This window comes from Bos mutus, chromosome 24 (genome assembly GCF_027580195.1).
Source record: "Bos mutus isolate GX-2022 chromosome 24, NWIPB_WYAK_1.1, whole genome shotgun sequence".
In the NCBI taxonomy this organism is placed as follows: domain Eukaryota; kingdom Metazoa; phylum Chordata; class Mammalia; order Artiodactyla; family Bovidae; genus Bos; species Bos mutus.
In genome coordinates, this window is record NC_091640.1 from 34,748,831 (window position 1) to 34,769,959 (window position 21,129).

Below are 21,129 nucleotides of genomic sequence, written 5' to 3' on the forward strand. Positions count from 1 at the left end.
CACATCTTGTGGCTTTATTTTTTCCATTGCCCCAGATTTATTCTTTGCTTTATCATTTGTCCGCTTGATAGGTCTCTGAGTCTTGATTGTCCCACTTTTAAAAGATATCAGCAATGTTGTGCTTGATTTACCAATATGTCAAAGTGCTTCCTGTGTGTATGGAATAACTGTGTTGTGTGTTTAAGGATTGTCCTTAGCAACTCAGCCCCCTTAAATTCAATCCAGCTAGCATGATTTATGACTCCTGAAGAAGGTTAATAGTAAGGTACCCACTTGAAGGAAGTATCGCTTTTTATGTGGGACATAACTTCAGACAGAATTGATCATTGAAACGAAGTTAATTAGAGGAGGGGAAAAAGATATTTGAAGTCAGATTTGCAGAGTGATAAGGATATTTGCAAATTTTATATAGAGTATTCTTAAGTTTATTTGGCAAATGACTAAGCATTCAAAAAAAATTGCAGACATCTATCTTGTTTTTTGACTGTTTCTTACAGTGTTTTTTTTTGTTTGTTTGGTTGTTTATAATGAGTGTTCTTTGATAAACTCGCGTGTTGCGGGAGTTTTGGGCCCTGCTGAGTGGCTTCTGGCATCTCAGTTCCCTGGCCAGGGATTAAGTCTGGGCCATGGGAGTGAAAGCACTGAGTCCTAACCTCTAGACTACCAGGGACCTTGTGGTTTTTTAAATTTCTATTCTACCTAGTTCCAAAAATGACTTGTCGCAGTGTTTATATTAGAACATAGCCGTGCAGTACTTGCTTGTTTATTCTTTGTTAACTTTCAGTTCTGTTGTCTAATTGTTTTAACTTTTGTACCTCATTCTGTTGAAAGGCTGGTGGTGGTATCCCTTTTTGACCACTAGACTGGCAAAAGAGATGTATGTTTTTCAAAGTACTTTTTTTATTTTTAAGAGATAGGAGTGTAGGGAAAGGACCTTCCTAAACTTCTGATTCCTCTGCCATCCTGATTCCCAGTTCTGCACAGCTGTGAACCCTGTAACGATGACAACTATCACAGAAAGTTGTGACTGCTGAGTTCACCCCGTGTACTTTCGCTGGTCCTAGAACATGGGAGGTGGAGAAAATTAACATTCACTTCCTATTATGTGCCAGCCGTGATGGCCAGGTGCTTTGTATTTCCTTATTTAATCTCTCACAAGTCTCTGAAAGAGATGGTGGAGAGTTCCAGTTTATAGACAAGGATCCCAAAGCTAAATTAAGTAACTTCATCTCGTGGTCACATAACTAATAAGTGAGTTAGAACAGAATGTAGATCCAGGTCTGTTTATTTCCTAAAATGAGAGCAAAATGCTAAGTGGTTCCTATGGTTTGTTAAGAAGCCAGATGGACGTAGTGATGACCTCACAAAAGGTCAGTATGAGACAATTGCTTAATAATAGTCTCACTTTAAACACCCTGCCCCGCCCCCCCCCAAGAATGTCTCTATGTGTATAATGGACTCACTTTGCTGTATAGCAGAGAGTAGCACAACATTGTAAATCAACTATACTTCAATTAAAAAAAAATCACCTATGAATTTCCCCTTAATTTTGCTGCATATAGGGCTACAGAGTTATAGAAGAAAAACTTCCAGTTATCAGGTCAGAAGAAGAAAAGGTCAGATTTGAAAGGCAAAAAGCCTGGTGCTGCTCAACATTGCCAGAGCCTGCAATCTGTGGCATCAGCCGCATATGGGTGTTCAGCATGATGCGTCGGAAGAAGATCGCTTCTCGCATGATTGAATGCCTAAGGTAACTTGGATGTAATCCTTGAAGTCATTATCAGTAGTTTAGCATTTAAGCAGAGTTTTATATAAAGATTGACATTTAGTTCATCGTAAATGTATAACCTTTATTTATATTAATTTAAAATTTGCATAAGATTGTCAGTATGTAAGAAGTATGGGAAATTTCTTGGGAGTTTAGCTTTTAGGAAAATTTTTAAGAATATTTGTAAATAATCTTAGTCTCTCAATAGTTTTTCTTGATTTTATTCCTTTTTTCTTTTTTTTAAAGTATGAAAGTATGATAACACATTTACAGGAGACTTGGAAAATACAAAGTTATATATATATTGCTTAATTTTTTTTAAATTTTATTTTATTTTTTAACTTTACAATATTGTATTGGTTTTGCCATATATCGAAATGAATCTGCCACAGGTATACATGTGTTCCCCATCCTGAATCCTCCTCCCTCCTCCCTCCCCATACCATCCCTCTGGGTCATCCCAGTGCACCAGCCCCAAGCATCCAGTATCGTGCATCGAATCTGGACTGGCGACTCGTTTCATATATGATATATACATATTTCAATGCCATTCTCCCAAATCATCCCACCCTCTCCCTCTCCCACAGAGTCCAAGAGACTGTTCTATACATCAATGTCTCTTTTGCTGTCTCGTATACCAGGGTTATTGTTACCATCTTTCTAAATTCCATATATATGCATTAGTATACTGTATTGGTGTTTTTCTTTCTGGCTTACTTCACTCTGTATAATAGGCTCCAGTTTCGTCCACCTCATTAGAACTGATTCAAATGTATTCTTTTTAATGGCTGAGTAATACTTGCTTGATTTTTAATCAAAGAGATAGAGATTCCGAAAATTACGTTTGTTTTTTTGTCTCTTGCATTTGCATATGAATTTTAGGAACAGCTTGTTAATTTGTGCAGAAAAACTCACTAACTATAGATCAATTTGAGGAGTAATGCCATTTTAGCAATATTAAGTCATCTGATTCATAATCATGGGATGTCTTTCCATTTACTAAGGTCTCCTTTAATTTCTTTCAACAGTGTTCTATGGTTCTCATTTTTTAGGTCTTACATGTCTTTGTTAAATTTAATCCTAAGTATTTACTTAGATTACTGAGTATTTACTATATATTTCAGTGTTGTTTTCTAAATTTCATTTTGAATTGGTCATAGAAATAAAATTAATTTTTTAATATTGATTTTATAATTTGCAAACTTGCTGAACTCATGTTTTATTAGATCTGTTATTTTGTGAATTCCTTATAATTTTTGTATATAAAAGATATGTCATCTGTGAAAAGATAATTTTATTTCTTCCTTTCCAACCTCGTTGTTTTTCATTTCTTTTGCTTGTCTAATTGTCCTTGATAATAGATGAGGTATGAGCAGTATGGCCTTACCCTGTTCCTGATTTCTGAGGAAGTTTTCAGTCTTTTTTTTTTTAACTGTTAACTTTGATGTCTTTTGATGCTCTTTATCAGTTCCTTCTATTTAGAGTTGTTGGAGTGTTTTTATCCTGAAAAGATGTTGGGTAAATGTTTTTATAACCATTGTTGTTTTTACAAAACAATTATTTTTAAGTGTACAACATTATTTGACAGGTTTTTTCCACTTTTAATGGTTAAAAATAATTTAATTTTCTTTTTTTTTTTTTTTTTACCTTCCACCCCCCCCCGCCTTTTTTTTTCAAACAGGAGTAACTTTATATATGGCTCATACTTGAGTAAAGAGGAAATTGCTTTCTCAGACCCTACTCCTGATGGGAAACTGTTTGCAACCCAGTACTGTGGCACTGGTCAGTTTCTGGTGTATAATTTTATTAATGGACAAAATAGCACCTAAAATAAACTCATGCCTACAGCATCGGAAGACATCTACTGATGAGAATGGATTGGTTGTTGACTTAAACCAGGAACTAGGGCCATTTTTATTACAATGAACTCAGGACTGGCAACAACCAGAAGGTTGTTCCATTTTCATAAAATTGGAAAAAAAATGAAGTAATTGCTTATTGTTGTTTTGTTTTTTAAAGAAGATATTTTATTATCTTTTACAGAAATTTATGATTGATGTATTTTATCTATAGTTATTTAGACATGTTTACATGCAGCAGATAATTGTTCATAGTGGACTGAAAACTAATGCAAGGACTATGGTCTCAGTGATAAGTATAACTTGAAGTTCTTAATTGTGGCAATATACCAGTGTAGCTTGGTACTGTATTTTTTTTATATTGATCTGCTGATACCAGTTATAGTTTTAAAGAGTGTATTTTCACAGAGTGGAAACCAACGTTTTTACATCATTATTCAAGAAGGGTGTGAGTTATGTGTTTAGGAATCAAAACTAATTCTTAAAGGGTCTGATACCTACTTTAAGGGAATCATCACAAAAAAAGCGAAGCTCCTTTAGCAAGAGAGAATTTGCAATACTGAGTTTGTTCTTCTATTTCTCTTTTTCTGCTTCTTGCTGCCATCAAGAAGCAGAAGGTGGAAAAGAATTGAAGCTTTCCTTCTTGGAGAACTATGAATGACTCGAGTTAGAATGGTGCCCTGTAGTTTATTTATTTGTTCATTCTGGTTTCACTTTTTCAAATAAACATCAACTTGGCACACTTTGGCTATTCACAATCCCAAAGAGGTTTATAAAAACCTGTGGAATAGTTGCAAGCTAAATATGTATGAATTGGTATCCGCTTTGTTATTCCTCAGAAATACTGCACTGGGTATATGCCCTCATTATTGGACTTCATTTTGATACTTGTCTATCCTTCATAGTGCCCTCTACTTTTAAAGGGTTTATATGTTGAAAAACTGCTGTGGCCTTTTATGACCTGTATATAATGTAGAATAAAATAATAAAATACTTGATAGCTTTTTCTAAGTGATAAATGTGATAATGGTATGTTGTTACCGTGCTTTTTCAGGAAGTCTGTTAGGTTTGCTACCTTGAAATAAGATTAAAACAGTGGTTTTTGAAAAGGTAGTTTTCACTAGTTTGCTGCAGAATCTGTATGTCAGTAACATCTCCAAAAGATAGGATCCTAACATGGGAATTTTCTGGTCTTTCAGAGAAATAAAGAGCCATGGCCCAAGAATGAAACACCACTATGATTTAATATAGGTGAATGTTATGAGCTGACATTAAAACCAGCTAAGAATTAAGACTTTTAAATTAAGATCAACATATTGTGATATGTGATATATATCATTGTGATATATACACACACACACATTATCACCCATAGCTGTGTGCTTTTAAAATTAATTGAGTGGTGTAAGGCTCTGTACCTGTCAGTAGGGTGGAATGGTAAGGCAGTGTGACTGTTTCTTCTCATTCATCATGATGGTCCAACTCTTGACACTGCTTTTCTCTTTGGTCTTGAGACTCTTCTAGTCATCGCTGGTCTCAGTGTTTGCCTGACAGGGAACCCATGATTTTTTTAAAATAGGATGAAAACTTCAGGTGTAGCATAGATGTTCTAGTAACTGTTAAACTCATAACATAGGCCCAGATCCCATATAAGCAATAGGATGCTTTGGGGAGCCATACTCGGTGGGTTTCAAAGGGACTTGGAAGTAGGTTGTATTTATTGGTTGGTTTAAAGGTTACCATTACTAGGAAGATTGTTTCTTTTCATGTTTATATTAAAGACACAGCCCCTCAAATAAATTTTACATTCTAGCTATTTCTCCAAGAAGAGAATTATTAATAATATTTAACATTTGAGTGTTTGCCATGTGTCATACTTTGTGTTTGTGCTGTGCTTAAATCACTCAGTCGCGTCTGACTCTTTGCGACCCTGTGGACTGTAGCCCACCAGGCTCCTCTGTCCATGGGGATTCTCCAGGCAAGAATACTGGAGTGGGTTGCCATGCCCTCCTCCAGGGGATCTTCCAGCCCAGGGATCGAACCCAAGTCTCCCACATTGCAGGCAGATTCTTTACCATCTGAGCCACCAGGGAAGCCCAACAATACTGGAGTGAGTAGCCTGTCCCTTCTCCAGGGGATCTTCCTGACCCAGGGATCGAACTGGGGCCTCCTGCACTGCAGGCAGATCCTGTACCAGCTGAGCTACCAGGGAAGCCCTAGTGATGCATTATTTAATTATGACAGCCACATAGGTAGAGTTTACAGGTGAGGAATCTAGATTTAGACGAGCTTATAGGAGCAGTTGCAGTCTTTGTGAAAGATACGCAAATTGAACTAAAGCTATGATGTGTGGATGAAAATTAGACAAATGCACTCTGAAAAGTTAAAATTGAAGAATTGATGGAGTTGATAACTGACTAGAGAAAGATCATGACAGGAGAATCTGGGTAATTTTGGTTTAGGTAGCAGAGAAGGTGGATTTTGGGCCGAGAAGAGCATACTGGAGAATTAGGTGGCAAAGGATGAGCTTGGTTCTGCTCACAGTTTGAAGGTGGTTGCTGAATCTCCAAGTGGAGATATCTATTTGGTGTATATAACTGAACATGTAGACAGAGTTTGGGAAAAGTTTGAACTAAACCAATTTATTTAGTTATTTAAAGATTTAGAGGAGATCTCCACCCTGGGGTTTATAAAATTAGAGGGTAGAAGAGACTATTGAAGAACTTGTGAGAATGCACACGCAAGGGAAGAACCAGAAGAAAGTGGTAGAAACCAAGACTTGAGAGCCGTTGACATTGTCACAGCACCGCTGAAGACTGAAGAGTGACGACAGAAACAGAATCATGGTCTCCGTGGAGTTGTGGAGGTACCAGTGATACAGTGAGTAAACGCTAATGGTCACAAACGTCAACAGATTGATTCTGTAATTGCTAATATATAAAGGTGCCTGTAAATGTTTTCTCAGCTACCCTTGAATAGTTGGGCTGAATGTCTAGTATATTGACATTATAGGACCCACCAGTACAGTCAGACACCCTGCGATCTTATACGTTATGCTCTTGCTTATGTGGACATACAATGGTTTTATTTCATTTTGTCAGCATTTGAAAAATCAGTATTTTATCAGTTTATAATGTGCAATAGTGAACTTGTATATCTACTAAAATCATGACTATCATAAGAACAGTAAATATAGCAGACGTATATACACTGATATTTTAATTGTCACTTAGTTTGCATGGCTGCCCAGCTAGGACATCTTGGTAGGAACACAGCCACATTCCTTCCTGGCTATAGTTAGTTCACTGGCTGTGAAGGTGGCTAAATCGATTTCTGGGGTAGCGACTGCAGACACATATGCCTTCTACCTGTTCTCATGATTCTTGGGCTTTCTAGCAGATCAAGGGAAGATTCTGTCTTAGAACAGCAAAGAATTGGTAAGAAAACTTAATTGTTGCTTTTTCTAACTATTCCTATTCCATTTGCTATCATAATCACTGAAGTACAGTTGACACCTGAACAACGGGGTGGTTGGGGTGCTAACCCCACACGTAGTCGCGAATCAGGTATAACTTTACAGTCGGCTCTTTATATTAGCACTTTGTAGAGTCAACCCACCAGGGATTGTGTACTACTGTAGTACATTGTTTTCTTTCTTTTTTTTTTTTTTAAATTGTCTATAAGTACACCTGTGAAGTTCAAACCTGTATTGTTGAAGGGTCAACTATAGATTCTTTCCTCAGCTTAATACTTGGCAGCTAAGACACAGGAATTTACAGTGTTTCCTTGGTCCCAGAGGTCCTTCCTGCATCTTTAGTGATGATTTTTTGTTTTTTCAGGGAAGCCAGGGTTTCATTGTTTTATCAATATTCTCTTAGACCCAGAGAGCGCTTATGAGCTTCTTGGCCATGACTGGAGACAAGCCTGAGGAATGTGTATTCTCTGGATATTGTTCAGCTCTCTGCAGTTGAATACAAAGCTACAGCAGGCAGTTTCACAGCTGGTAGTCTTTCCAGGGCAGCTCAGTGGGGTGTGTAGTGGGACACGGGCAGTGTCCTACTTGCTCCTGGATCTGTCAGCAGACTTAAGATAGTTACTGGCCCTCCTGAGGCAACAGCCAGGGACCTCTGACCCTAAAGAATGTTTTTACAGTTCTATATCAAAGGTTATTTTAGCACTGTCAATATAATAGAACTGAAAGCCCCCCCTGGAATAAGAAGTTAATTCTCTAAAGCTGGTGAAATTAGAATTTAGAAATAAAATGGAGAGTAACCTTAGGTTATACTACACAATTCTACCATCCCAAAGTCTGCTTCTTGGGACATGGAAATGAATACAGTTGCCATCTATAAAACAAAAGATCGGGGATGTACCATGGATATTTCTAACATTTCTTTAATCATTTCTAGGTCTGTTATTCATAATTATGTGGCACTCTGCAAGTGGGCATGGTGTGTAGGTACTTTATATGTGTGTATTGTCTTTGGATAAGCTATAGATTTTCAGTCCACAAATACTTACTCAGCACTTTCTTGCACTGTTAAGCCAGAATAGTAGAATCTTAGAGTTATCCAACTTATGACATGTGGACTTGTGGCCTTTCTCGGACATTGGCAGAACCAGCTCATTCCAATTTTGAACATACCAGAAAATGTAAAGAAAACACACTTTCTTCTTAGGGGATGGGAGAGAATTTAATACATTCACCAAATTAAATGAAAGGACAAGAATGTACTGTCAACACAAGACAATTTAGAATCATAAACAAAATGTGAGGTAGACTGACTAGTGAAATTCACCAAATTTTGGTTAAGAAACTTTACAGTAATAAAGGAACACAGGTGCCTCCTTTTCTAAAAATCACAAGAAGCAATTGCATAAATTACAACCCAAAAAACTGAATACAGCAGTTCTCATTGTAAGTTTACATTCAGTATTAACCTGTGTGAACCCTCACATATGGCAGGGTTTAACAGGTCTATAGGTCAGTTATTCTGCAGGCCAAGTGAACACATTCCCACCATGATATTCTAAGGGCTGGCGAGGCTTGAAGTGGAACACACCAGGGGTTGTATTAACCAAATCATGGTGGTCTGTGCTTGTGCAATTTTATCCTTAAAGGAGAATGACCTAACATTCTCTAAAGAATTATACTGATAAGGTGATTTTAAAAGATCCAAGCCTTGGTAAGACAGACACTGAAAAGAATAGGCAGGTCAGTTTAAATTCTCCATCATCAGGGTGATGGTCTTTTGGCTTTATTCTGGCATTTCTCTTCCACAGAGTTACAGAATTTAAGAGATCATAATCATCTGATTTTTTCCGAGTGTAGTCCTAATAAATATGGAGTCTCCACAGCTCAAATAAGTAGTTTTTTTGAAAAGTTTTTTTCCTTAGACTGAAGCCATAAAGCCAGAAGAAACCCTGAGAGGCCATCTGCCCCAGGAACAGCTGTTTAAGGATTATTTCAAGTATTTTATTTGCCCTATATAGTAAATATTGGAATATTGCACAAGCAGTGGGTTTCTTGATATCATCTGCAGTAGGCCCTTTCAACAAAACCAATGAAATACATCCATATCTAAAGCAGCCTGCTTCAGAACGTACCTCTTTGCCAAAAGTTCTGCTGAAGTAAAATTAACAAGTATTTTTAAAGCATATATAAGGCAGGTCCTCCTTAAAGATCAATTAAAAATGGAATTTTTAAAAGGAATTGTTCATTTTAAGATATATATAAAACAAAAATAGCTATTAAAACCAAGAGATCTGAAATCATTTTCAGATTAGTACATTCTGTCTTTTCACTCTCTGTAAACTCCGTATCACAAACTAGTAAAGCTGGTCAGGTAACACTGTCTGTTCTGAGTGAACGCAGGCTTAGCAGGCCCCTTGCAGTGGTTTCTGGCCATAAACAAGACATCTATTCAAGTAAAAATGGCTGTGTAAAGTGGAGATAAAGTGATATATGGGCTAATAAGAAAAATGTCAAGCCATAAATGAGAATTGAAGTAATTTGGAAGAATCAACTTCCAATAAACTTAGTATGTTCTAGAACATTTTCTAGAAATCTGTTTTTGATTAAAATATGTGGTAAAAGTCTGTATAAAACTTATGCCTCCTGCTGTTGATACTGAACAAATTTCCCCTGCTGATTTTTGAGTCAGAGACTTAAATGGAATTCTTTTTTACTACACACACACACACTCACTCACTCACTCGCTGGTAGAATTAAGTAAAACAGCCTCTCTCTCTCTATGGCTCTGTTTCCCATTTCAGCAGTTTCTGTGGTATTGTCAGTATAAGGCAGCTAATTCAGTGTATCTTTGAAAGGAAACTGCTTTAGTCTTTGAAAGGAAACAAACTAGTTCCACTCCACACAGAAGCTTAGCCTGCCTGACATTTAGCTTTGCTGGTGCCAAATGCTTAATTCCAACCCAATGGAGTGGGTGTGGGGTGACTGCTGAAACCTTCTTAATTGGCTCAACTTTTGAATCAGGTTTTCCTTGTACAAGATTAATCACTGTTCATATTCTCACGATGTGCTTAAGAGACTGGAAACATTTTTAAAGAATGGATAAAGCAAAAGAACTTAAGCCAGGAGAAGCTGCATAAATACACACAAGGCCTGCTCTGCATTTACTAACGTGTTTGTTCAGTTTAAATAGTAAACTTTCAACTCCTGTGGAAATTTTGCCAAAAGTTTCAATACATACAAGATTATAAATCATAAACTAACACTGCACAGAGAAAGACAAGGCTACTTTTTTTTTTAAATACAAATATCTTCTACATTCTATCATTTCAGACCCCTGAGTAATACTGTACCAAAGTACAGATCTGAAGAGAAACTGAGGGCTCAGGCCTCAAATGTTAATCTTCAATTAATTCCACACCAATGGCGTGAGTCTCACGTAACACATTCAGGCTCGCTAACGCCAAGAGTCAGTTTTCCCCCTGACAGAGCATAGTAGAAAAAACAACGCAGCATCCATGCGGTTTCTCCACAGTATTTCCTCCTCAGGCTCCCGTGGGCAGACCACATCTTGAGTTAATTGCATAACTACCTAGGGTGGAGTTGACCTGAATTTAAGGTCCTGAAACTGGAAGTGAAAGGAAGTGATGCCCCCCAGAGATCTGGGTCAGATTTGGGGGTGGGGGTTTCTTTGGAGAACAGACAAATACATGTTGCACTTTGCTCCACAGTGATTGTACTTTAAAGGAAAAAATTAAATTCCCAATCATTATTTCTGCCCCACCACATCTAGGCATCCCTTTGCTAGTTTTGGTCTCTTCAAAAGATCATACATGACGTCCGGTGAGAAAGTAGAGCGGCTTGTCGTCGCTGCTGTTGGCGGTCTGGAACTCGTCCCGGAGGCGGAACTGCCACTCGTCCTCCAGCTCCAAGCGGACAATCGTTTGGCGCAGGGAGCTTCTGTCTTGGCAGATGACACACAGGGTAGCACCTTCAGGAGAAAGCAGGGATGTGTAAGGCTCAGGGGTTGAAAGGACTTAAAAGCCTTTCTTTCCTCCCTCTGATTATATCCCTTAAGGGAACACTTTTGAGAACCAACATATACAAGTAACCTGTCAGGACTGTTCATTTGATTATTTACTTTGAATAAAGAAACTGTTAAAAATGGCAAAGCTTGAAAGAATGTAAAGTGAAAGCCCTCCCAACCACACCCCACCCCTTCTTTGTGTGTGTGTGTGTGAGTTGCTCAGTCACGTCCAACTCTGCAACCCCATGGACTTTGGCCCACCAGGCTCCTCTGTCCATGGAATTCTCCAGGCAAGAATATTGGTGTGGACTGCCATTCACTTCTCCAGGGGATCTTCCTGATCTAGGGATTGAGCCCAGGTCTCCTGCATTGCAGGCAGATTCTTGACCACTGAGCCACTAGGGAAGCCCTTCTGCTGTGGTAACCAGCATTAAAACCCACGTTGTAAGGTTCTGTGAGTCCCGCTAGATCAGGGGTTCTCAACCTTGGCACTGGGGGCCACGTGACTATTGTGCTATTTTGTTCTTGTGGTATGTTTAGCAGTGTCCTTGGCTTCTTCCCACTCTGTGCCTGCAGCACCCCACCCTGTGACAACATGATATGTCTCCAGATATTGCCAAATGCCCCCAAGATGCTTCCTCCTGTTCCCTCCCTCCACACACACACAGCTCCAGATGTGTTTTATACACACACATATAAGTAAATACAGTTTCTCCTGTTCTCATAAAAATGGCACGCTGTACACAGCATACTGAACCTTTTTTCACCAACCTCAGGAGTCACCTTATCAAGGTTATTTGTGATGCTTAATCTGCAGTTTGTTTTTAAGCAAACCTCTGTATGCTACATACCTGTTGAAGCAACTTTGGCTTCTATTCCAGAATCAAAACTCACTAATTTTTATTGAAATTAGATTTATATGAGAAGCATTTGCATTGCATCATTCCTATGTAAAATTAATAGCGGCGACAACATCTTAAACCTGGCTATATTTATCCACATTTAGCCTAACTCCCTTGTTTGAAAAAAGTCAGTGCCCCAGTTTCAAAGGTATTCAGCTTATTGGCAAAATGATTGTTAAAGTGCTCTTTCATAATTTTCACGTCTGCATTTTGTCCAGTGGGAAACTAGCAGCACTCACAAGCAAGATACTGAATTTGATTTACCTTTGAGAAACTTAAATTTCTTGAGAAGATCAGCACCTACAAAAGAGTCACAGAGGTACAGGAGGAGTCCCCCGAAGCACACCCCTTCACAGTTGGCGTTGCTGGAGTGGGGTCTGGAGCTGACGTAGCACACGGCCACCTGCAACCATCAAGCACAGAGCACGCCAGCATTTCAAAAGCCAGTAAAACCTCCGCGTAGTCAGCTGATGATCCTTGCCTTCCTTTCTAGCTGTCCATCTCAGGGTCAGGTAACGGAGACACGTTTTATTGGAACTTAAGGGGGCTGCTTATCTGAGCTTTGTACTCCCTTTGTGTGCTAAGTTTTAACCTACCTAAAGCTTCTCTTATTTCTCATAATAAAGGTAGTTATGAGAGAAACTGCCAGATGCAGAACAAGCCCCTCTACCCGAGAGCCCCGGCCCCTCCCCCTTTACCTCTGGTCCAATGTTAAGGTAGCAGTCGATGGCCAGCACGGGGCTCCGAAAGTTTCGGATAGCTTTGGGGAAGAGTTTGTAGGAGGCGTGCTGCAGGAACTTCTCCAGGAGGAACTGTGCAGGGGCTGCCAGAAGGGTGTGCTCACTGTCGGGAGCACAGACGTACTGCAGGGGCAGGATAGGCGCCATGCTCTCTGACACCTGGAATCAGAGCCAAGGGAGGGATGGGAAATGTTTGCGCAGGCGTTGTGTGACCCCCGCCAGGAGAGCACGCCTGCATCCTGACAGCCCGCAGGAAAGGCAGCAGCACCGTCTTGTCGTCCTTGGGTTCTGAAATGCTTGCTGTGGGATTTAACATAATTTATACACAGCAAGGGCCCGAGCAAATGTTAGAGGAGGCTGCTTTGAAAGTTTGCGCATTTAGCATGTACATTGTAAGGACCAACAGAAACCTTTTTACAGCACTACTGGATGTGGATGGGTTAAACCCCATCCTGTCAGCACCAGAAAAAAAAGCACGGAGGTCTTTAAGCTCCACTGGATAGTCCACATGCTGTAGATGATTGTGCATGCCCAGTCGAGTCCATCTCTTCCAACTCCATGGACTGTAGCCTGCCAGGCTTCTCTGTCCATGGGGTTTCCCAGGCAAGAATACTGGAGTGGGTTGCCATTTCCTGCTCCAAGGGATCTTCCCAACCCAGGGATCAAATCTCCTGCATTGCAGACAGATTCTTTACTGCTGTGCCTCCTGGGAAGCCCTATAAATGATTAGCTACCAGCATATCTTATAAACGGAAAAGGGTAGGCCCATAGAATTAACCCTTAACAGGTTCTGATCTGCCTTACTTTAAAAATAAAACTGGCAGAGGACCATGCAAGCAAGCAATTTGATTTACATTTCTCTCACCTGTTACATAACGAATGTAAAAAATGTTAACTTTGCTAGTTTATAGAACACATTTGAAACTAAAGCTTTGGTGGAGTTAAGCCTTAAATCTAAAGGTAATTCTGTTGAAATTTCAAAACTTCGGTTTGGCTCTAGATGAGTCCTCAGTGAGGGAAACAAGGCTCCAGATTTGACATTAAGAGTGGCCTCCCTTTTGTTACCTCACTTTCCAGTCAAGTGGCACATACTTAATGCCGGTACCAGAAAACAGATATTGAGAGATCATCTTATTTTCAGCAGGAGACTCAAGCTTGCCAACTTACCATGATCTTTGGTTTAATGATAAAGTCCCTCTGCCCGCCAACTTGCACATGTTTCTTCATGAGACTGAAGTTGTTAAAGCGGCAGATGAGTAGTCCACTACTGTTCGTTCTCAGGTTAAAGTCAACATCTTCACAGAAATACCTAAATTAGAACCACAACGGTAGGTTCCGTTGACTGCCTGTCACCTCTCAGCTGTGCCACTTAGGGACAACATCTGTGGCAGATGTGAGGTGGCCACCTCAAACAAAGCCGGCCTTTCCCCCACATGGAGCTGGCTCTGTGCACACTGGCTTGTGTTGTAATGCCCTGATGGGGACACCACAGTCATTAAGGAAGGAGGCAGTGAGGTGACTGGTCCCAGACATGGCACAGCGCCTTACTTAGGCACCCCTGAGCTGAAACAGGACCACATACTCTGTACTCTCGTGGGACAGGAGTGCAGAGCTGCTCCCAGTGTTAACATCCTGGCTGCAAACAGGATGAAGCATCTGCCAAATTTAAAACAGAAGTGAAATCGCTACAGAATATTCTAAGAGCTGCAGCTCAGGGGTTGACTTAAGAGGGACTTGACGGTCTCTGACATTCTTCCTTGGCCATTTCGGATTTTCTGGGACATGTATGTAGTTCATTCGCGAGGCAAGGCCAGGGCTAGCTGGCTTTTCCCTACAGGATCCAGATCTCAGGGTCTTGCTAACATCTCAGGAAGTGACTACCATCCGAGTTTTGAGTGAAAGGTTAATCGTGAATAGGTTTATGGGTCCACACACTGATTTCCACTGATGAAACAATTTGGTCCCTGTTTGAGTTCTTGTAGAATAATAAGATGGCCGAAATATGTTTCCTAAGCATTTCACATTGCAGCACTCGTGACTGAGTCTGGGTCAGTTTGAACAGTGATGAAGGGGCACTTGGGGCTTGTGATGCCCCATTCTCTGTCCGTATAAACAGTCTTAGTTTCTCAGAGACAGGAATAAACACATTACAGAGGCTGGAGCTGGGCAGAAACAGTCAGTAACCGGCAGGATGATGCGCATCCAGGAGCCCAGCTTACCTGTTGAAGTCGTACTGCACGTTCTGAGTCAGGTCTATGTTGAGGAGGATGAAGTCGTGCACGTGGCACCTAGAGAACGGGACCTTGAGGCTCCGAGAAGTCAGCCTGCTGCTCCACTTCTGGATGCCCAGGATCGCATAGTGCACGATTTTCGGTGTCGCCTCCATGTGCTGCAAGACACTCTTCAAGGACACATTCTTACTGGAAACTCCTGTTTCCATGGGCTGGCTATGAAATGCAGAGTTCGTTTACATAAGAGATCACTCAGTATCACTGAAGACATGGTCACTTGGGAAGAGCTGACACTACTGCACGGTATTAATATCTGTAAAGGACACAACTAGCTGGTTGACTTTCTCTTAGTCTGGAGTGGACAAGGATGTCAAGCCTGCTTTTCATGCTGTCACTGCTGATCTAGAGAAGCTGCCTTCCAGGGGTGAGCGTCCTTGTGTGTGTCCAACTCTTTGCTACCCCATGCTCTGGAGCATGCCAGGCTCCTCTGTCCTGTAATTTTCCAGGCGAGAATACTGGAGTGGGTTGCCATTTCCTCCTCCACGGGATCTTCATGACCCAGGGGTCAAACCTGCCCCTCCTGCACTGCCAGGCAGGCTCTTTACCACTGAGCCACTGAGGCTGACCCCTTAAAGGCAGAGAAGGAAATCCGGCCCATTTTCAAGGAGAGTAATGAACAGGGAGTTACCAAAGCGAGGCAGCCAGAGGTTAGAAGCACACAGGTACTCTTCCCGGTCCTGGTAATTATGGTATGATAAAGGAATATTTCTCAATGTCCCTGGCTTCAAATCCACCAGGGAAATGAGGGCATAGGATCACATGTCTGAGCTGGAAGGGCCTTGAGACCATGTGGCACAGTGTTTCACTGGGGCTGTGAACATCTGGGCTCATTTACTGCATAGGATGTCTCCAGGTTTAGCATTTCATGGTCCTCATAGATCCCCTCACCACTGCGCCAGGAGGAGAACCATGCATTTTGGCCCAGCCATAATTTTATAGGGGATGGAATTGAGACAGAGATGGAATAACTTTCCCTTTTCATCCAGACAGGAAGCAGAGCTGGGGCTAAAAACCATTCCGATTCAGAAGCCAGTGGTCTTTCTACATAAACCACAGTGTTTTTCAACAGACTTAGAGCAGACCAAAGCTGCGATAACACAAACAGTCCAGAAATTTAATGGCATACCAAGTGTCTAGATTAAAAAATCCCTAAGTCACCACAGAACATGCTGGTGAGAGTAAGTGGTCTTGGATGGTGGCTCTGCTCTGGGAAGCTGTGCCCTTGTTTACTGTACTGTGCCATGATGGCCGAGGAGAGGACCTGCTCGGTGGCACATGTCACATTCCTAGAACTGCACAGAACCGTCCCTACCTGGTCTGCTCCTGAACACTGTGAATGTTCCACAGGACACATGAGTCATCCATCACGACAATGAAAGGCCAGACACACTGGCGTTTAACTCCCAGCTCTTCCAGGCGGTTTCTCTCCAGCTCCAGGTTGTGGTAAGACAACTCCTTAATGAGGAACCTGGCAGCACCTGGAAGGCAACACAAAGACGGCTTGGACGTTCCCCTCTTGGGCTTAGTGGAGGCCCCACAGACGCATCCCATTCTCTCCGTATGCGTGCGTGTTCGCCTGGTGACTGTGCACATGGGGGTTGACCAGACATCCAGGGCTGCGATTCCCACACATCAGTGCAGGCAAGAATCATCCAGGAAATTGTTTAAAATGCAGATTCCTGGAGCCCACCACCAGAGGCTCACACTAGTGGTGTCTGATGAGGGGCCAGAGACCTTTTCACAGGTGATTGGTGAGCTGCACTTTGAGGAGTGCTGCTAGGATTCCTGTGCTTAGGCTTCCCCACCTGTAAGAAGGTGATGATGATGTCTACTTCATAGGACTGTCGTATGGTGCTCAGGACAGTGCTGCACACGGTGAGTGAGTACTCAGTGTTAGCAATTAAGATGATGACCATCAGGAATTAGCCAGGTTTTATGAATGAGCCACCCTAAAACGAGGCTTCCCTAGTGGCTCAGATGGTAAAGTATCTCCCTGCAATGCAGGAGACCTGGGTTCAGGAAGATCCCCTGGAGAAGGGAATGGCAACCCACTCAAGTATTTTTTTTTCCCCCACTCCAGTATTCTTGGAGAATCCCATGGACAGAGTAGCCTGGTGGGCTACAGTCCATGGGGGTCACAAAGAGTCAGACATGATTGAGCGACTAACACAGACCCTAAAATGAAACAAAACATAGAATAAAGAAGCTCAAAAAACCCCAATTAAGTCCACGGAGGAACCAGGAAAATAGTTTGAGTAGATAGAAGGTAATGCTGGGGTTTAGGAAAATCTACTGATACTTTTTAAGAGCATGTGTGTAATACTTTGCATTATATGGGTCATATATGAAAAAGCCCACAGCTAACATACTCAATGGTGAAAAACTGAAAGCTTTTCCTTTAAGATCAAGAATAAGACAAGGATGCCCAACTTTACCACTTCTATTTAACATAGTACTGAAAATCCTAGCCAGAGAAACTACACACACACACACACACACACACACAAGTCACCCGAGTTGGCAAGAAGTAAAATTATCTGTAGACATGAATTTATGTGAGGAAAACCTTAAATATTATACACATGCACATGTTAGAATAAATTCAGCAGAGCTGCAGACACAAATTAGCTGTGTTTCTATATAATAACAATGAACAATCTAAAAGGGAAATTAAGAAGTGCTTCATTTTCATCAAAAAGAATACTTGGAATACATGTTTAACCAAGGAGGCTAAAGACCAGTACACTAAAAAGTACAAAACACTGCTGAAAGTGTTTCCAAATAAGTGGAAAGACATGTTCATGGACTGGAAGGTGCAATACTGTTTAAACATCCCACAAAGCAATCCACAAATTTAATACAATCCCTATCAAAGTATCAGTTTTTCTTTTGTTAGAACAGAAAAATTCATTTTTAAATTCACATGGAACTTCAAAGGGCTCTGAATCACCAAAACAATCTTTGAAAAAGAACGGCAAAGCTGGAGGTCTCACACTTGACTGACTACAAAACTAGAGTAATCAAACCAGTGTAGCAGATAGACATAGCCGATGGAATAAGAATACAGAGTCCAGAAACACCCTTGCATATATGGTCGAATGAGTTTTTGACAGAGGTGCTAAGACCATTCAAATGTAAAACAATGAAGCTGGACCCTCATCTTAATGCTGTATAAAGAAATCAAAATGGACCAAAGAGCTTTTATAAAACTCTTAGAAGAAAACATGGGGAAAAGCTTAATGATACTGGTTTTGGCAACAGTTTGTTGATTTGTTGGCTGTGACACCAAAAGCATAGGCAACGAGAAAAAATAAATTGGACCACATAAAAATTTAAAACTGCAAAGAACACATTCTCATTTGGAATAGGAGAAAATATTTACAAACCTTATCTGATAAGGGGTGAAAATCTAGAATATACAAAGAACTCCTACAAGTCAACAACAAAAACCTTACTAAAAATAGATTCTCCAAAGAAGATACACAAATGGCCAGTAAGCAAATAAAAATACGATCAACATCACTAATGATTAGGAAAATGTAAATCACAAGATACCATCACACACCCATTAGGTTGGCTACTAACAACAGCAAAAATTCCCAAAAAACACAAGTGTTAGTGAAGATGTGTTAAAACCGGAACCATTTTACATTGTTGGTAAGAATGCACAAGCCATTATGAAAAACAGTATGTCAATTCCTAAAAAAAAAAATTAAAAGTGGAATTACTATGTGATTAAGCAATTCTACTTTGGGGTATAAGAACGGAAAGCAGGGTTTTGAGATTTGTGTTCGTGTCCACAGCAGCATCATTCACAATGTCGGAAGGTGAGGAGCAGACCAAGGGTCCATTAGTGAGTGAGTGGTAATAAAAATGGGGAGTTCCCCTTTGACGTTACTGAGTCGGTTTTGCCAGATGGACAGGAGTTCTGGAGACTGGCTGCACAACAGTGTGAACGTACTGATGAATGCTGAGCCGTACACGGAACAACGGCTAAGTTTTGTGCTGTGTATCAATTAAAAATAAATGCTGCTTCATTTGCATATATGTTGGTTTCTCTCCCCAGATGATTACAAAAATGGCAAAACTGGCACTAAACAAATTCACTCAAATCTGGGATGAGGAAATATTTTCTCCTAAAGGTCAGTTAGGCATGGAAAGGTGTGAGGGTCATGTAAACATAGAGAAAGATTTTAGTTAAGTTTGGGGATATGTGTTTTGGGGAAGGATAAAGGACCAGAAATATGTGAAATTCTTACCTCATTTGATGTTAAGTGATGGGAAATAAAATTACATTAAAAATATAAACCTGTTTGGAAAATATTTTAATCAATATTAAGGCTAAAACTTAAGGAAATGAAAAGGAATGAAATAGAGAACAAGAAAGGAAGAGTCTTAAGAAGGAAAGGGGAGAGAGATCTGGAGAGAAGGCCCACGTGGATCCAGGGCACTACTCAGGTCTTTTCTGCCTTCACTCCAGCAGTGGGCTCTAAAGCTCTTGATCCTCAGCCCTCCTGAAGCTCTGCCTCGAAATTCCCACTGAAGCCGATGGGGAGTGAGTGAAATGCAGGGAGTGGGCAGAGAGCAGAGCTCTAGGACACTGGATCCGGTTGGAGGTCTCCTGCCTTCAGGGGTAAACGAAGCAGCTCTGGACCTCTGTCTCTAGTTCCTCCTCACGCTCTGTCAGTACACTCAACAGCCAGGTGTCCCCTTGAAAATCAGCCCACTGACCTTAAATCCCGAGGGGAAAAGCAGGAAAGACTTCCAGGCACTTTTAAGATGACTGCCATCAGCAGTGATGGTGCTTCAGTCCCCAGCTGTACAGAACCCCCGAGAACTTGCTGTGTGCCTTTAAGATCAGCGATGACCCCCAACGATCCCACCAGACCTGGGTCCGAACTGCTAACCCCCCTCCTCCTCTGACTGTCCTCTCTGTGAGGTCCCTGCTGCCAGCTGGTAGCGAGCAACACCTGCAGCCTGTGCTGGCCGGAGTCCCAAGCCCTCCCAGGGTGCTCAGTGTATCAGTGACTTCTTTGGATGCTAGTCCTCAGAAGTTAAAAAATTCTGCAAGACTGAAGATAAAGAGAAATGAAAACTCATTTAAAGAGGAGTCAAGGGCTTCCTTAGTGGCTCAGTGGTGAAGAGTCTACCTGCCGACACAAGAGACACGGGTTTGATTCCTGACGGGGGAAGATCCCACATGCTGAGGAGCAACTAAGCCTGTGTGCCGCAACGACTGAGCCTGTGCTCTAGAGGCTGGGACTCAACTACTGAGCCCACGTGCCGCAACCACTCAAGTCTACATGCCCTAGAGCCCATGCTCCGCAACGAGAGAGTAGCCACGGCTCACCACAACTAGAGAAAAGTCTGCAGCAATGAAGAGCAAGCCCAGCCAAAAATAATTTTTTTTTAGAGAGTCAAAAGTCGTTTGGTACACAGAACAAGACACTTTCCAGGGTCATGGGACCCTCTGGAAGCCTGAGGAATGGAGCTTGGCTTGGTATCTCTCTTCCCAGCCCTTGCCCGGCATCCCGCGCGCCCCCTTACCCACGCCTGCGTTGTTGAACATGCCAGGAAGCACCAGCATGATGTGGTTGGGCCAGTATTTGCGGTACAGCGGCATCTCATACTCTTTGACCACCAGCAGGTGCAAGTGGCTGATGCCCTCCATAGCGTGAAAGAGGTTTAGGAGTCCGTGCTCGTGGCGACCGCTGGAGGGGGTGAAAATAGGGCTCTTGACCACGTTCAAATTCTGCTGAAAGAAAAAGACCAGAAGCCAAAAAGAGAAATTAGAACCCTTAGATACTAGATGCTTATAAAACTGGCTCTAGTACCTGAGGCCGTCTGTCCGTGCATCCAGACGCTATCACCCACCTTGTCTGAGACCAGTGGCAGCCGCATGCTCTCCAGGTGCTTGCCCTGCTTGCTGAAGACAAAGTGACTCTCTTTGGATTTGGGAATGATGAAGTAGAGCTGCACCTCTTCTCCCAGCATGGAGGATGAGAACGTGAAGGCGTGGAGAGTAGAGTCGGACATCTGCGTTTGCAAAGAGCAAAGGGAGGGCGTGTAA

The 21,129-nt window shown here is 41.6% G+C and overlaps 2 protein-coding genes across 6 annotated transcripts in view; one reads left to right on the top strand and one right to left on the bottom strand.

Annotated features, from left to right (window-relative positions):
* Positions 1-8,405, top strand: part of ESCO1 (establishment of sister chromatid cohesion N-acetyltransferase 1) — a 47,365-nt gene extending 38,960 nt beyond the window's left edge. For all 5 annotated transcript variants that reach the window (XM_070361661.1, XM_005898885.2, XM_070361662.1 and 2 more), the window contains 2 exons: positions 1,563-1,750; positions 3,450-8,405. In XM_070361661.1, the coding sequence (XP_070217762.1) occupies positions 1,563-1,750; positions 3,450-3,597 (336 nt within the window). In that variant the 3' untranslated portion in view covers positions 3,598-8,405. The remainder of the gene's footprint in view (positions 1-1,562; positions 1,751-3,449) is intronic.
* An 805-nt stretch (positions 8,406-9,210) lies between these two features.
* GREB1L (GREB1 like retinoic acid receptor coactivator) overlaps positions 9,211-21,129 on the bottom strand; it is a 249,869-nt gene continuing 237,950 nt past the window's right edge. The window contains 8 exon segments of the mRNA XM_070361659.1: positions 9,211-11,090; positions 12,293-12,431; positions 12,727-12,927; positions 13,936-14,077; positions 14,988-15,215; positions 16,372-16,537; positions 20,607-20,811; positions 20,934-21,095. Of these exon segments, the coding sequence (XP_070217760.1) occupies positions 10,927-11,090; positions 12,293-12,431; positions 12,727-12,927; positions 13,936-14,077; positions 14,988-15,215; positions 16,372-16,537; positions 20,607-20,811; positions 20,934-21,095 (1,407 nt within the window). The 3' untranslated portion in view covers positions 9,211-10,926.